The following is a 15,173-nucleotide window of genomic DNA, read 5'->3' as shown; positions in this document are numbered from 1 at the left end:
TTGTTAAACTTGACGTAAAAAATACCATACGGACCGATCTACCAGACTATTTCGATAAGTATAAAGCTCAATTTCTTTTTCTTCTATTTTCATTTATGTTCTTTTATTTTTTCTTCACCTACATATATTTTTCATGTGAATAGTATTATATCTAATAATAATGTATATGCAATTAATATATTCCGTAAAAATTTCCAGATCAAATTACGATATGAAGTACCGGCACTTTGGATGCATCATCCGTAGAAATACTATTTTATCATAACCTCAACTTAGAATACTTTTTACCGTAATTTGACCCGGAATTTTTTAGCCACTGATACTCTTTTCCGTTGTTATTTTATAATTTTGTATTTGAAAATTAAAACGTATATTTACATATTTTTTAAAATAAAGATTTCATTTTAGCTTTAGAAAATTGGATCATTAGTTTGAAAAATTGTTTTTTTTCCTTGCTGATTGTACATGAAAATTGCCGATTAATTTATTTTAACACCAATAAATTATTCTACTGTTACATGAACCGTAACGAATTAAAAATAATATTATATATTGAAGTTCATGTTGACTTTCCATCAACCGTTTAATGCTACCTGTTACTGAATACAATGGGCTACCTTACACACTACGCCTTCATAAATTAACCTGTTGTGTTATCATATGTCGGGTCACTGTGAAGTAAACTTTCACTCAACCGGAAAAAATATTGCTTTCACTTTGGGGATATATATCAGGTTCGTGTTTCGACTATCAAATTTCCTTCCTAAATTGTTATCGTTTCAACTAAAGCAAATACCGACATGCCTCGCAAAACCGTTTTAAACTTTTTAAATAACTATATTTATATATTCGCTGTAAGATATATAATTGGAAATTAAAGAGAGACTCATAAACAAAACACAATTTAAAATTTTTGGAATCTAATGTTTGATTTAAATTTATTTATGATAAGAAAATTCCTTATTTAACGTAAAATTAATTGTTACAATACAGGGTGTCCCAGGATTATTGGTTTTGCAACAAAAAATAACTTTAAAGGGGGGGGGGGAGAAAATTTAAAGGGAGATAAGGATATCATATCATATCATATCATATCATAAGGATTCAGATTTGCATAGTTGGTGTTGTTCACAAGATGAATCGGGCCTTGGTGGACATCTGTACTCGATATCACTTTTAATATTATTTTCTGTTATTGCGTTTTTCAATTTTAATTATAATTTAAATATTAAAATGCTTGAAAACTGAAAATGATGTTTTCAATAACATAATAAAGGTAGCTCATGATATCACCCTCCTAAGCAGCCTTCTGCGATAACGATATTTAGATACCGTTTTGCAATCTCTAAATGGAAAATGAATTATATTTACTATGAAAATAAATTTTAATTAAAACAATGTTTATTCAAATAATGCTGTTAAAATGATAATAACTATTTTGATGCAAAATAACTATTTTAATTTCTAAATCAATATAAATGATTAATGTTTTGCACTATTGCTAAATAATCTCTTTGGAAGAAAAAATACTTAACGAGAGTAACCAAAAATTAAATAAAACTGAAAAGAAAAATTGAAGCAAGATTGTGGATAAAGTTCGAATCCAAATATTAATTAAGAATTTTTTTAAGGAAATGAAACAAGCTAGTGGATAAAATTCAAATGCAAATATTAAATATATTTTTGAAAAATGAAGCAAGTTTGCAGATTAAGTTCAAATTCAAAGAATAAAAAAGATTTTAAAATATGAAGAAAGCTGGTTAATGAAGTACAAACATTGGCCAAGTATTGTCCAATATTGAACTCCAAATATTGAATACGAATTTAAAAAATGAAACAAATTTGTGGATGAACTTCAAATGAAAACAGAGATAAGCTACGTGGTTTAAAAATGTACCTATAAAATCGGAAACTAAGTCTGCGGATCTAAATATTTACTTTACAAAAATATAAGTTTTAGCTCAATTAAATGAAGCAACTTGGATACAATAATATTTTTGTCGTCAAAAAACAAAAACAAAATATTGCAAAGAAATCTCAGTTTGCATACGAAGCGAGCACCTTCTAGTAGCAAATAATTTAAAATCAGCATTTCAAACAAAAGAAAGAAAAAAAACTCTCTTATAATTAACATTTAACAAAAGTTTCCAATTTTATAAAAGTTAATTTCAAATCTTATGTCTTCCATACCTGATAATTTCGTATTTAAAACTTAATTTGAACTTTGATGAAAACAGAAGAAATAAAAACATTATCACTAGTAATCATATTCCATCTAAAAATAATTTAAATTCTTCATTATAACTCAACAGCAAATTACATCAATTCATCCATTTAATTTATTGCATTTATTTTAATTGAGTCTTTCTTCAAAATGAGAAAAATGCAATTATTATGTTATTCACTTCAAAATACTCACATTTCTTTCTTTTATTTTTAGGAAAAGAATATTGATGGGAAAATAAATGACAGTACATTTCTTAACAATGAAATGCAAAAAGATATTTGTGATGTATTTTGTTAAGTTCAAGGAAGAAATTAAAAAGTGATTATTCATTATCACAGTAAAAATTTCAAAGAAAGAAGCGTAAAAATAGCTTATATTTTTTAAAAAAGATAAAAAGTAATGAAATTTTTAGAAATCGACAGTAAGAAATAATGTGACATAAAATTTTTTAAAAAAACTTGTTTTCTATTTTAAATTTTTTAAAAAATATTGCGATACTTTTAACTTTTTTTTATTCGCAGTTAATAAATTTTCACACAGTAAAGTTTCACACAGTAATTTCAGCTATTCTAAATTATTTTATCTGAAATAATGAACATAATAAAACATTTTTATTTTAATTTCAGTGATATATGTTTTTTACAATATGTTTCGTTTGAAATAATAAATTGTTTCTTAGGCAAGTATTATGCATAACGCCAAGACTTTTACTGACTATTTTAAAACAAACGTTATTATAAAAAAAGAATATTAGACTTTTAAACTAAGTACTTTCTTGTTTCATTTTCTGTTAATAGCAACATAGAAAAAAATTTTCTTTTAAAAAACTAGAACTATTGCGTCCTATAATTTGTAAATGCTTGGCTGAATTTCATGTGTTTGATTGAAAATAATTTAAGCTTAACCTAGTTTTTATTATCCTTTCATAATCGCAGAAAAAAGCTCTATAAGCACGTTTTTCGAAGTTCAAAATTTAATTTGTAAATAACCTTTTATCCACTAATGAAAGTAAATAATGTTACTTGTATCTTTATTAATTGACAATTTCAACACGACATTAAGTTTTATACAAATTGATACAGTTTAATTGACTAAGTTTAACAAGTGTATGCATTTTCAAGAAAAAAATAATAACATTCATAATAAACAAATTTCGACATTTTTAAAATTTTTATACCGTAATTAGCAATAAAAATTAAATAAAAGATTAAAAAAAGGGAAGATGCTCGAATTGAATAATTCTTGCTGAATGATTTTTTTTCATAAAAAGATCCTATCTGATCAATAAAATACTTAATGTTTGAAGAAACTAATACTAAAAGTAATAGATATGTAAGTTAATTTATCTAATTTATATTCAAGGAAAAAGATGCGTTACTTTTATCGTAAATTGTACATAAGATTTTTTTTTCATATTGACTCATTGATTCATATGTATCAACCATTGTTAGATAACGTCATTTGAAAAGTTTCTTCATAATATGCATATCATTGCATAATTATATTTCTCTGACTTCATTAAATATTTCCGCATGAGGAATCGCAACTCCATTCTTCAAACTGTATTTAATTAGGATATATTCCAGCAAGATAATTAAAAGAAGGCTTGAGAATTTATGCCATGATGATTTGCTAGCTATTTTATGAATGAAATTGGCTTCTCAAATAGGAAATAATGATGAGGGATGATTATCATGAAGGGTAATTGAGTATAGTCTAAGCAGCATGCAAAATTTGAAATAAAGAGCATTCATCATTTTAAAACCACAAAATAATTACTAATTAACCAACTTGATTGAAATAATAGTTTTTGAAGTAACTAATGTTTGGTTAAAATTGAATTGCATTTATTAAAATGAAATGTAAATTAAAGATTATCATAAAGCGTAATTTGATGTAGTTTTATCATGCAAAATTTGAAATAACATGTATTCAGAATTTTATCTTTGAAATAGCATGTATTCATAATTAAAACCACTAATTAATGACTTTGATTTAAATAATTGTTTGTGTTATTCTTAAGCTAAAAAATTGGATTATATTTTTAATATGCAATTTAAATTAATGACTATCATAAAACGTAATTTAGTGTAGTTTTAGTAGCACACAAAACATCAAATAACGAGTATTCATAATTTTAAAACCACTAATTAATCGCAAACTAACCACTTTGAGTGTAATTGCTTGTGTTAATATTCAAATTGCAAAAACAAAATCGAATTTCAGTTATTAAGTAAACAATTAAAATCAAAAAATGAATTTTTTTGAAATTTTTTTGTAATAGAACAACTGTTTTTTATTTGACAAAAATCGTTCTTTAAAATTGTAAAGAAAGCTTGCTTAGCAATTATTTTCATTTACGCTATGAAAAGTGTAATTTACTTTGATTCGATGAAAAAGATGAATAAAACAATTGAACTATAATTTAATAAATTAAAATGATATGATTTTTTTTTATTTGAAACCTTCCTTCTATTGTCTTTTTCCCATTCCATATAATTTCTTTCTCAACGCTATTTAATTTCTGTTGAATTCCATTTTTATAAAGATTAATTATATTTTAATTTAGAACAACTATCTGATGATTTTTAGTATATAAAAATTAATCCTGAGCCTCAACATTAAAAAAACATAACTCAAATTTTTTGTAAAGATTTTATACAAAAATTTTTGTTAGTATTACTTATCATAAAAGAACGAATTTAATGATGCCAATCAAACTGAAATAAGACTTAAGAAGCGCTTCCATTAATCATAAAGTTTCAAAGCAACATTAAGTTTAAAAAGTTCAATGCAAAAAATAGCCCTCAAAACACCTAATCAATTAGCATCTGAAATTTAATATTTGAATTGAAATAAAGTTTAATGAATATTGCGCTTTTTAACTAGGTCTTTAACGACACCTTTTAAAAAATCCATAAGCTTATAACAAAAATGACACGACTAGCCTGAGGAACACTTACCAAATTTATTTCTTACTCAAGCCTAACAAGAACATTGTTTCAGTATCCGTATACACCGCAATCATACTTTTATTTACTCCATGCTGAAATTAAAATTGCAGACAGCTTAAACGATTTTTTGAAGAAGAAAAAATGCTTAAGGGATTTTGCTTTTTTTTCTACCTAATGTTAACGATATTTTCTCATGGTACTTCTATATACCCTTTATAATTTGAGTATATCTTTTTTTTTTCTAGTTATAATGCTGAATTTTATGACTCAAAGTTTTAATTTGCTTTAAATCAGGCACTTCTGCTCGCCACTCTTTAAACTTTCAAATTTATTTTTGCTATTTCTTAACTTTTTTGTGTTTTTTCTTTTGTGCGTATTTTTTTAAAATTTTCTTTTACTTCTGTCGGCAGTGTAATGGATCTAGAGATCCAAAAGTGACTCATTCTGTTTATTTCTTCTATGTTTGTTTATTACTTCCTTTCATTATATTGTATTGAATAAATAATACTTTTAACAACGGTTTTTCAATCATCCTCATAGCGGTTTAATTTTCAAATATGAGGCTGGATACAGTTTGGAGTATTTTTTTAAAATAAGGAATAGAATGGGCTGTTTATAATTAATTCAAAAATTGAAATGAAAATTATGATAATATTAAAAAGAGTCGAATTATTTGAACTTGGAAATTTTATCATGAAAAATTTATATTAAAAGTAGAAAATATTTTTCTCTTAAAAAAAGCAGGTTAAATCTTTCATGTTTCTTCTATGTCATATAAATTTTTTCTTATAAATAATAAGAAAAGAAAATGAATTGCAATTTAATTTGCTTCTTTGACTTTTTCTCGTGGTAGAAACATGTCTACAAAAAAAATGTGGAGAAGGAATGGATAGGTATCATGCATTTCTTTTCTCAAGTCTTTGAACCATTTTGCCAAATTCTTCCCTAAAAGCAGTACCTTTCTTTGCAGTAATGTCATGCTCAAATTTTGAAAAGGATAAATGTCAAATTGTTTTGAGAAATACTTAGAGATAAATGTCAACTACTTTGACATTTCGCCGTGACGTATGTCTTATCGTAACTGGACTGTATAAAAGAAATTTGTTTCCTGGAAAAAATACAATTCCATTTAAGTTAATTATTTTCTTTTCATTTAGTATTTATTTAACCAAAGTAACTTCTAAATTTTTAACTAACTTCTAAATTATAGTTCCTCCTTATTTTTAGTTCCAAATGCATAAAACAAAAGAACATACATTTGTTTGAAATAGTTGGATATTGCAAAATTATTCAATTCTATGTTTTTATTAAGAATTTTTTCAAATGCCCAGCTAAATCTTTTTTCAAAAAAATGATATTTCCCATATCAATAATCATCTTTTTATCTATCAAATTTATGTAGAAAATCAAATTCAAACATCTGAAAATAGTTTCCAATACAATTTAAAAACGAAATATTTCATTCATAAATCTAATAAAATTTTTTTTCAAAGTTAGGAGTGTATTTATAAAATGCCCTTAAATGCCAAACTCTTGTTTAAGTATACTAAAATAAGTATAATAATGCACTGAATATAAGCTTCTGTAACTTTTTAAAGTAATAAAAGAAAAAAAATATGATGAGTATTTAAGTATGATCAAGTACTTGTTTAATCATTCAAGTTCTTAGCCAACTTATATGCAGAAACTTTTATACCTAGAATGGCGGAAGGGGCCAAAGAGATAATTTAGATATGTCTTTAGGTATACCATAACCCTATAGGTAGGTTTGAGTACAAAATACTTTTTAGCAGGTATAAGATATTCCAGTTTCATTAAAAAAAAACAAGGGTCGAAAAATCTATAATTATTTTTTGTAAGGAAGAGGAAACATCTAAGGAACTACTGTATAAGTATCATTAAAAAGCCAGCGTTCTATTTAATCGAATGTTTCGGATGACCAAATCAAATAAGATAAAATAGAATTTTGATATCGCGTCTATAAAATGTTTTTATTACATTAATTGTGATTGTATTTTAAGATTTTGGACGTCTAATTTCAGTCTTCTTAGGTACACAGCAATGTTTAGTCTTTCTAATGTTAAGCATTGATGCTAAATAAGGCTAGAAAGACTAAAGCATCTGTAGTCCGTGGATCGAGATTCAGACAGAAAGTAAAAGTTTATTAACGAAAAGCAAACAAACACATACAAATTTAAAAAGAACGCCATCTGGCGGTATAAAAAGAAAACGACTTCGTAGCTATCCTTCCCAGGGAATGACAACAATCTCCCCCTGCGAGAAGGATTTTACTTTTTAACACATATAACAATATACATCAAAAATATTAATTCTCTTAATATAAATTTCAAATTAAACTTATTTTTTCCAAAGAGAAAATTAACTTCTCAAAAGTTACAGCTTTAGTTAAAAAATCAGAAATATTATCATTAGTATTCTTATAAACAGTTTTTAAAATTTTATCTTCAATCATATCTCTCACAAAATGAAATTTAAGGTTTACATGCCTGGTTTTGTTAGAAGATTTACCATTATTCAACCAGTCAATAGCTGCTTGGCTATCAGAAAACATAGTAACAGGAGCATCAATAAATTTTTTACAGTTCATTTCATTTAACATATTTATTATCCAAGTAAGTTCTCGAGCTGAGTCAGCTGCAGCAAATAATTCAGCTTCACATGTTGAAAGTCCTACACATCTTCGTTTTTTACTTTTCCATGTTATAAGAGAATTACCTATCATAATTACACAACCTGAAAAAGATTTTCCTCTTTCTGCATTGCCCCAACTTGCATCCGCACTACAGCTTAAAAAATCAAATTCTTTACTATAAAACAAGACTCTATCTTTTGAACCGTTCAAATATTTCAAAACTCTCTTGGCCAAAACATAATGCCTTTTTTCAGGACGTTTATTAAATTGTGCTAAATAACTAGTTACAAAAGCAATATCTGGTCGGGTTCTATTTGCTAAATATAAAAGTTCACCGACGATTTCCTGATAATCAGTTTGATCTACTAAATCATCAGTAGGATCAAAACATCTATCTTCACCTTTAGTTATGGGAATATTTGTTTTCTTACATTTTTCCAAATCATATTTTTTCATTAAAGATTCAACGTAATGAGTTTGAGATAGACCAATTCCGTTTTCTTTTTGTGAAATCTCAATGCCTAAAAATTTTGAATTACTATTAGTTGTTTCTTTTAATTCAAATGTTTGATTAAGTTTTGAAATAGTTTCCTTGCATAATTTCGAATTATTAGAAAATATTGCCAAATCATCTACGTGTGGTAAGTTAAAATCCGAAGTGAAACTTTTAGAAATACGAACTGAAACTTAAATGTTAGCGCATGCGCGCATCCATTGGATAACCTCCCTCAAATACTTCTAGATTAGTTGGCTTTACGTACGAGATCTGGATGTAAGATGTTATGTTTGTCTGCTTGTTAATTGTATACCATTGTTGATGTTGTTTTGTTAAATAAAATATGTTATTAAATAGTACTGGTATTATCCTGGACCTTCTAAACAGTGACATTTAATGACATCCCTCCTGGGACGATACATTTCGAATTAATGTAAAAACGAAAGCACTCTACGTACGCCAGCAAAACAACTACGCATTAAGTTAAGTTAAGATGGAGGCTTCTAAACAAGCACGTACTGCATTACGAACATCTTTTACGAGAACTGCAAATAAGTTGGAAGCCCTTATAGCAGACACAGTTCTAGATTATTTAGAAATAGAAATTTATTTGGAACGAATTACGGAGAAAAATCATCTATTACGACAATCACAAGACGAACATTTGAAACTTATGCAGAGTCTGAAATGCAGCCCAGAGGATTATACTACGGAATTCGAATCTTCTGAAGATTATTACGAAAGGTTTTCAGCTCTAAAAGTTAAAACAAATAAGGTATTAGCGGCCAAGGACAAAATAGTAAACAATGCCGTTAATAACGTTTCCGAAGGAAGTGCCACTACGAACAGCTATAAGTAACCCGAATTGGAATTAATTAAGTTTGACGGGGATCCAAGGAATTGGCAGTCTTTCTGGAATCAGTTCGAAAAAATTCACAAAGACGAGAGAATGGATGATAGAGACAAGTTCTCCTATTTACTGCAAGCCACTACGCCTTCTTCAAAACCGAGAAGAATATTAGAAACGTTCCCCCTTACAGCCGAACACTATAAACAAGCCGTGGAATATTTAAAGGAAAGGTTTGGCAACGAAAGTGTATTGATCCAGATTTATATCAAGGACTTACTGAAGTTGGTAACTGCTGATAAAACAAAAACTGACTTATCTGTCCTATACGATGAACTACAAGGAAAATTACGAGCCCTACAAGTCCTTGGACTAACGCAAGATAAGTATTCAGATTTTTTGTATCCATTAGTTGAATCAGCAATACCACCGGATTTATTAATAGTGTACGAGCGGCAAAGAAATCAGTTTGAAAAAAAGGGTAAGTCTGATTTAGACTTAATAATAGATTTCTTAAGAATTGAAGTAGAAACTGAATCAAAACTAAAACTGGCAAAAGAATTTTCATGTGATAAATACGTGCCTAAGAGAAATAATTTTGATAAGTATAAAAATAAGTATTCAGTTCCTACATCGCATGAATTATTTACTGCAAATAGTAAATTTAAGAATAATGAACATAAGTCTATAAGAGTAAATAATTATGTATGTATTTTTTGTGATAAGTCGCATGCATCAGAGAGTTGTAAAGAAACAGCTTCTATGTCATTAGAAAATAAGAGAGATATCATTAAGAAATCTAATGCTTGTTTTGTTTGTTTAAAAAAAGGACATAGAGCTAGCAATTGTAGGTCGAAACATGTTAAATGTTCAATTTGTAATAATAGACATTTTGAAATATTATGTCCAGATAATCCAAATAATAAGGTAGAACATGTTTCTACGGAAGAAAACCACGAAAATAAAACAAACACCTTAAGTAATCAATTACAACTCTCGGATGTATTGCTCCAAACTTTGGTCGTAAAAATATATAATGGTAAGAATTATAAGTTAATAAGAGCAATTGTAGACCAAGGTTCACATCATAGTTATTTATGTAACGATGTTGCTAATTATATGAACTTAAAACCAATAAGTGAAGTTAAGCTAAAACAATCATTGTTTAGTGGTATAGAAACTTCAGAAAGTATTCATACTGTGTATTGTGTAGAATTAAGTAGCGTTGATCATAAATGTAAATATAAATTTCAAGTGTTAAGTCAAAATAAGATTTGTTCTGATATTAAACAAATTCCATATGGGCCATGGATTAGAGAGTTAAATAATTTGAATATTCGCTTAAGTGACTTAGAACGGAAAAGATACTCTGTTGAGAAAGAAATAAAATTACTAATCGGAGCAGATATTGCGAGTAAAATACTGACAGGAAAAATAATAAATTTAAGTTCAGGCCTGTTGTGTATAGAAACGAAGCTCGGAAATTGCTTATTAGGCAGTTATTTATGCGATACGCCTACAACTACGAATGAAGCTTCTCTTTTTATTTCTTCTCTGCTTATCAATGAAAGAGAAATCGCAGATTTATGGCGCCTTGATTTATTGGGTATCTCCGATCCTACGATGAGTCAGAATAAATGCGAATTAGAAAAAGAAACTCTTAAACATTTTGAAGAGACAATTAAAGTCAATTCTATGGGAAGATATGAAATCGCGTTACCTTGGATTACGGATAGTTCGCTTTTAACCAGTAATAAAAATATTGCACTTAAGAATGCGAAAAATTCCAAAAAGAAATTAATGGATTCAGGAAATTTTAATGCTTATTGTGAGGTCTTCGAAAATTGGTTATCTCTGGGAATTATTGAAATTGTGACGGATAATAAAATGGAAAATGTTCATTTTTTGCCTCATAGGCCAGTGGTCAAAGAAAATTCAAGTACTAAAATAAGACCTGTATTTAATGCTAGTGCTCGAATTGCAGGTAAACCATCATTAAATGATTGTTTGGCCACGGGACCAAATTTAATCGAAATAATTCCATCGATTCTCAATAAATTTCGTAAGAATAAAATCGGGGTGACTTCGGATATTGAGAAAGCCTTTTGTATGATATCTATTCACCCGAAAGACACCGATTTTTTAAGGTTTTTTTGGTATGATAAAAACAATTCGGATAAATTGATAGAGTATAAACACAAAAGACTAGTGTTTGGTTTAATCACTTCACCCTTTTGTTTAGCCTTTACGTTACGATATCATTTAAATAGAGTTTCAGATCATTTAAGTCATACTGCTGAAATTCTCAAGAATTCCTTTTACGTTGATAATTGTGTGACTAGTTTAAGTTCAGAAACCGAAACTCGAAATTTTATTTTGGAATCACCAACGATAATGGCACAGGGTCTTTTTAATTTACGAGATTGGCAGACCAATGCATCTGATTTGATCAATAATTCTGATAAGAAAGATGTGTCCGTGTTAGGTCTCAATTGGAATACGGAAAGTGATACGTTATCTTGTAAAATAGAACCTGTTGATTATTCTGAACAATTAATTACGAAAAGATTTGTATTAGCAATGGCTCATAGGGTATTTGATATTATTGGATATACAGCTCCTGTTATGTTGTTGCCTAAGATAATTTTGCAGGAGACTTGGAATTTAAAATTAAGTTGGAATAATGAAATTCCAGATAATTTGGCAAAGAGATTTAAACTCTGGCTATCTCAGTTACATTTATTAGAGGACATTAAGATTCCTAGATGGCTAGAATTTGAACCATCTAATGTTATATTTAGCTTACACTTATTTTGTGACGCCAGTAAATTAGCATACGGATTTTGTATATTTTTAAGAATTGTTGTTAATGATATTGTTAAAATTCATTTGGTCAATGCTAAAAGCAGAGTAGCTCCTCTAAAGCCACTTACTATTCCTAGGCTGGAACTACTAGCCTGTTGTATAGGAGCTAGATCACTGTCATCCATACTTAAAGACCTTGCTCTCCATGAAGTTCAAATTTATTGTTGGACTGATTCGACCACAGCTCTGAGTTGGATTAAGCGTAATTTAAATTGGGGATTATTTGTATATAACCGCGTTAAAGAAATTCGCTCAGAAACTTCTCTCACCATGTGGCGCCACTTGCCAGGTAGCTTAAACCCTGCCGATCTTGCATCACGTGGCTGCACTGCTGAACAGTTAATTCAACGTCGTTGGTGGGAGGGACCGATTTGGCTCTACGATAAGGAAGAAAATTGGCCTAAATCGGAAGAAAACCCAAATGAAGAATTGGTCAATTCAGAGCTACGTAAAACGGTAATAATTGCTTTAAATACGGATGATAGTGATCAATACTGGTACTGTAAATATTTTTCATCATATAAGAAAACTTTAAGGATGATAGCATGGATATATAGATTCTTTTATAACTGTAAACATAAAGATAAAAATTTGTCTAAGGTTTTAAGTGTAGATGATCTTTGTAAAGCTGAAATTTCTCTGATGTTATTAATTCAAAAGGATGGTTTCAAAAGATGTAAATGATAATAAACTTAAGTAATTAAGACCATTTGTTGACCAAAATGGTGTTATAAGAGCTAAAACCAACCTTGATTATCGTGATGATACATCAGATTTCATTCATCCTATTATTTTACCTAATAATCATCCTGTAGTAAAATTGTTAATTTTAAGTTATCATGTTGATTATTTACATGCTGGTATTTCTCTTTTGATGTCTCACTTAAGAGAAAAATATTGGATTTTGAAAAGTCGAAAGACTATTCGTAATTATATTAAGCATTGTGTGAAATGTCAAAGATTTAAAGTTAAAAGATGTGAAGTTATGCCAGGAATTTTACCTAGTGATCGAGTAAATGATGCCGCAGTATTTGAGATAATAGGGGTTGACCTAGCAGGTCCACTGTACCTTAAAGATAAAAGAAAAGCATACATAGTTCTTTATACGTGTGCAGTGTATCGTGCAGTACACTTAGAATTAGTAACCCTTATGACGACGGAAGCATATTTTCAGTCCTTAAGACGATTTATTGCGCGACGAGGCAGACCCTCAGTTATATATTCCGATAATGGAACAAATTTCGTCGGCGCAGAAAAAGCTCTTCGTTTAATATATTGGGATAAATTGAGCTCAAAGGTTGCAGAACAAAAAATACGTTTTAAGTTCAATCCTCCTTCGGCAAGTTGGTGGGGGGGTTGGTGGGAGCGCTTAATCCAGATGGTGAAACAAATCTTACGTAAAATATTAGGACGCGCTACGCTCAACTATGAGGAGTTACTCACTCTCCTTTGTGATTGTGAAAAAATAATAAATACGAGGCCCCTCACTTACGTATCCGAAGACGTGGCCGATATTTCACCATTAACTCCCGAAATGTTCTTACACGAGATACCTTCCTCAAGTGTAGTAGATATTGATCAGGTAGATAAGAAAAATTTAAGTAAACGAGCTAAATACCTCCAAAAAATAAGAGAATTACTTAGAGCTAGATTTAGGACTGAATATTTAGGGCAATTACGCCAACAATCGTTAAGAGATTATAAGGATAAACCGTTAAAAGTCGGGGAAATAGTTTTAGTCGAAGATATTAATAAGAAGCGGACATTTTGGAATTTAGCTAAGGTATTAAAGGTAATTCCTGGCAGAGATGGCCACACAAGAGTAGCCCTTGTAAAGACGGAAAATTCAGAAATTTTAAGACCAGTTCAAAGACTGTTTAGATTAGAGCTGGAAAATGAGTATGTTGATGTAAGAGGAAAATCATTGAAAATAAGTAGCAGTGGAAGAATTGTTAAGCCTACTGTACAGTAATATTTTGCAAACTGTATGATTCATTAAGCTTTGTTTATGTTAAGCATTTTGTATGATTTTTCATCATTGATGTATTCTTCTTTCATTTATATAGAAATTTTATATGTCTAAAAATTAGAAGTTTGTTGAGTATAATTACAGGTATTCTACTCAAGGTGGGAGGAAATGTGGTAAGTTAAAATCCGAAGTGAAACTTTTAGAAATACGAACTGAAACTTAAATGTTAGCGCATGCGCGCATCCATTGGATAACCTCCCTCAAATACTTCTAGATTAGTTGGCTTTACGTACGAGATCTGGATGTAAGATGTTATGTTTGTCTGCTTGTTAATTGTATACCATTGTTGATGTTGTTTTGTTAAATAAAATATGTTATTAAATAGTGCTGGTATTATCCTGGACCTTCTAAACAGTGACATACGTATACACAAATTGCGAACAAATCATTATCATTAATTTTAGTAAATACGCAATTGTCAGATGCAAGTTGAGTGAGACCAATCTTTTTAAGTTCATTTTTTAACTTTATATGCCAATTTCTAAATTTACCCACTTTATTTTTACCATATTTATCTTCAAAACCTGGAGGTATTTCCATATATACAGTTTCGTCAATATCATCATATAAATATGCAGTTTTAATATCAAAAAATTTAACAAATAAATCCAATTTTGCTGCTAAAGCAATCAATAACCTGAATGATTCAATATTTACCACAGGTGAATATGATTCAGAATAATCAAAATTTTTCATTTGATTAAAACCAGCTGCAACCAGTCGCGCTTTGTAAATTTTGTTTTTATCGTTATTTTTAATTGTATACACCCATTTACTTTTTATTATTTTTTCTTTCTTAGGCCTCTCAATTAATTCAAAAACCTTATGTTTCTCCATCGAAAGAAGTTCGTTTTCCATTGCGGTTTTCCACTCGGAATATTTATTACTATTTATCGCCTGGTCATAATTTTGAGGAATAGATGATCCTTTCAAGGCTAAGTTCGCGTTTGCGGATATTTTATTTTTAATTCTTTCAGAACGTCTTAATGCATGAGTATTTTGATTATTTTCATTTTGTGAATCAGCACTTTCTTGAGAAGATTTAGGAGAAAAAGAATGTTCACTGCTTGATTCAGTTGGAGGGGAGTTTTGGGTTTCAGTT

The 15,173-nt window shown here is 28.9% G+C and overlaps 2 protein-coding genes across 2 annotated transcripts; both read left to right on the top strand.

Moving 5' to 3' along the window:
* The first annotated feature begins 9,279 nt into the window (after window positions 1–9,279).
* On the top strand, window positions 9,280–12,726 carry LOC147806139 (uncharacterized). Its single transcript, XM_087149553.1, has one exon. The coding sequence runs from the start codon at window positions 9,280–9,282 to the stop codon at window positions 12,724–12,726; it is 3,447 nt and encodes a 1,148-aa protein (XP_087005679.1).
* Window positions 12,727–13,027: 301 nt separating this feature from the next.
* On the top strand, window positions 13,028–14,014 carry LOC147806138 (uncharacterized). Its single transcript, XM_087149552.1, has one exon. The coding sequence runs from the start codon at window positions 13,028–13,030 to the stop codon at window positions 14,012–14,014; it is 987 nt and encodes a 328-aa protein (XP_087005678.1).
* The last annotated feature ends 1,159 nt before the right edge of the window (window positions 14,015–15,173 follow it).

Source organism: Parasteatoda tepidariorum, chromosome 8 (assembly GCF_982258835.1).
Source record: "Parasteatoda tepidariorum strain Cologne lab strain chromosome 8, Ptep-v5.0, whole genome shotgun sequence".
Lineage (NCBI taxonomy): Eukaryota > Metazoa > Arthropoda > Arachnida > Araneae > Theridiidae > Parasteatoda > Parasteatoda tepidariorum.
Note: the sequence above shows the minus strand (reverse complement) of the source record. Positions and strands in the feature narration are given on the sequence as shown.

What these genes read in the sequence shown, in the direction of transcription:
- LOC147806139 (XM_087149553.1), top strand. Translation starts at nt 9,280, where the DNA reads ATGGATGATAGAGACAAGTTCTCCTATTTACTGCAAGCCACTACGCCT.
- LOC147806138 (XM_087149552.1), top strand. Translation starts at nt 13,028, where the DNA reads ATGCCAGGAATTTTACCTAGTGATCGAGTAAATGATGCCGCAGTATTT.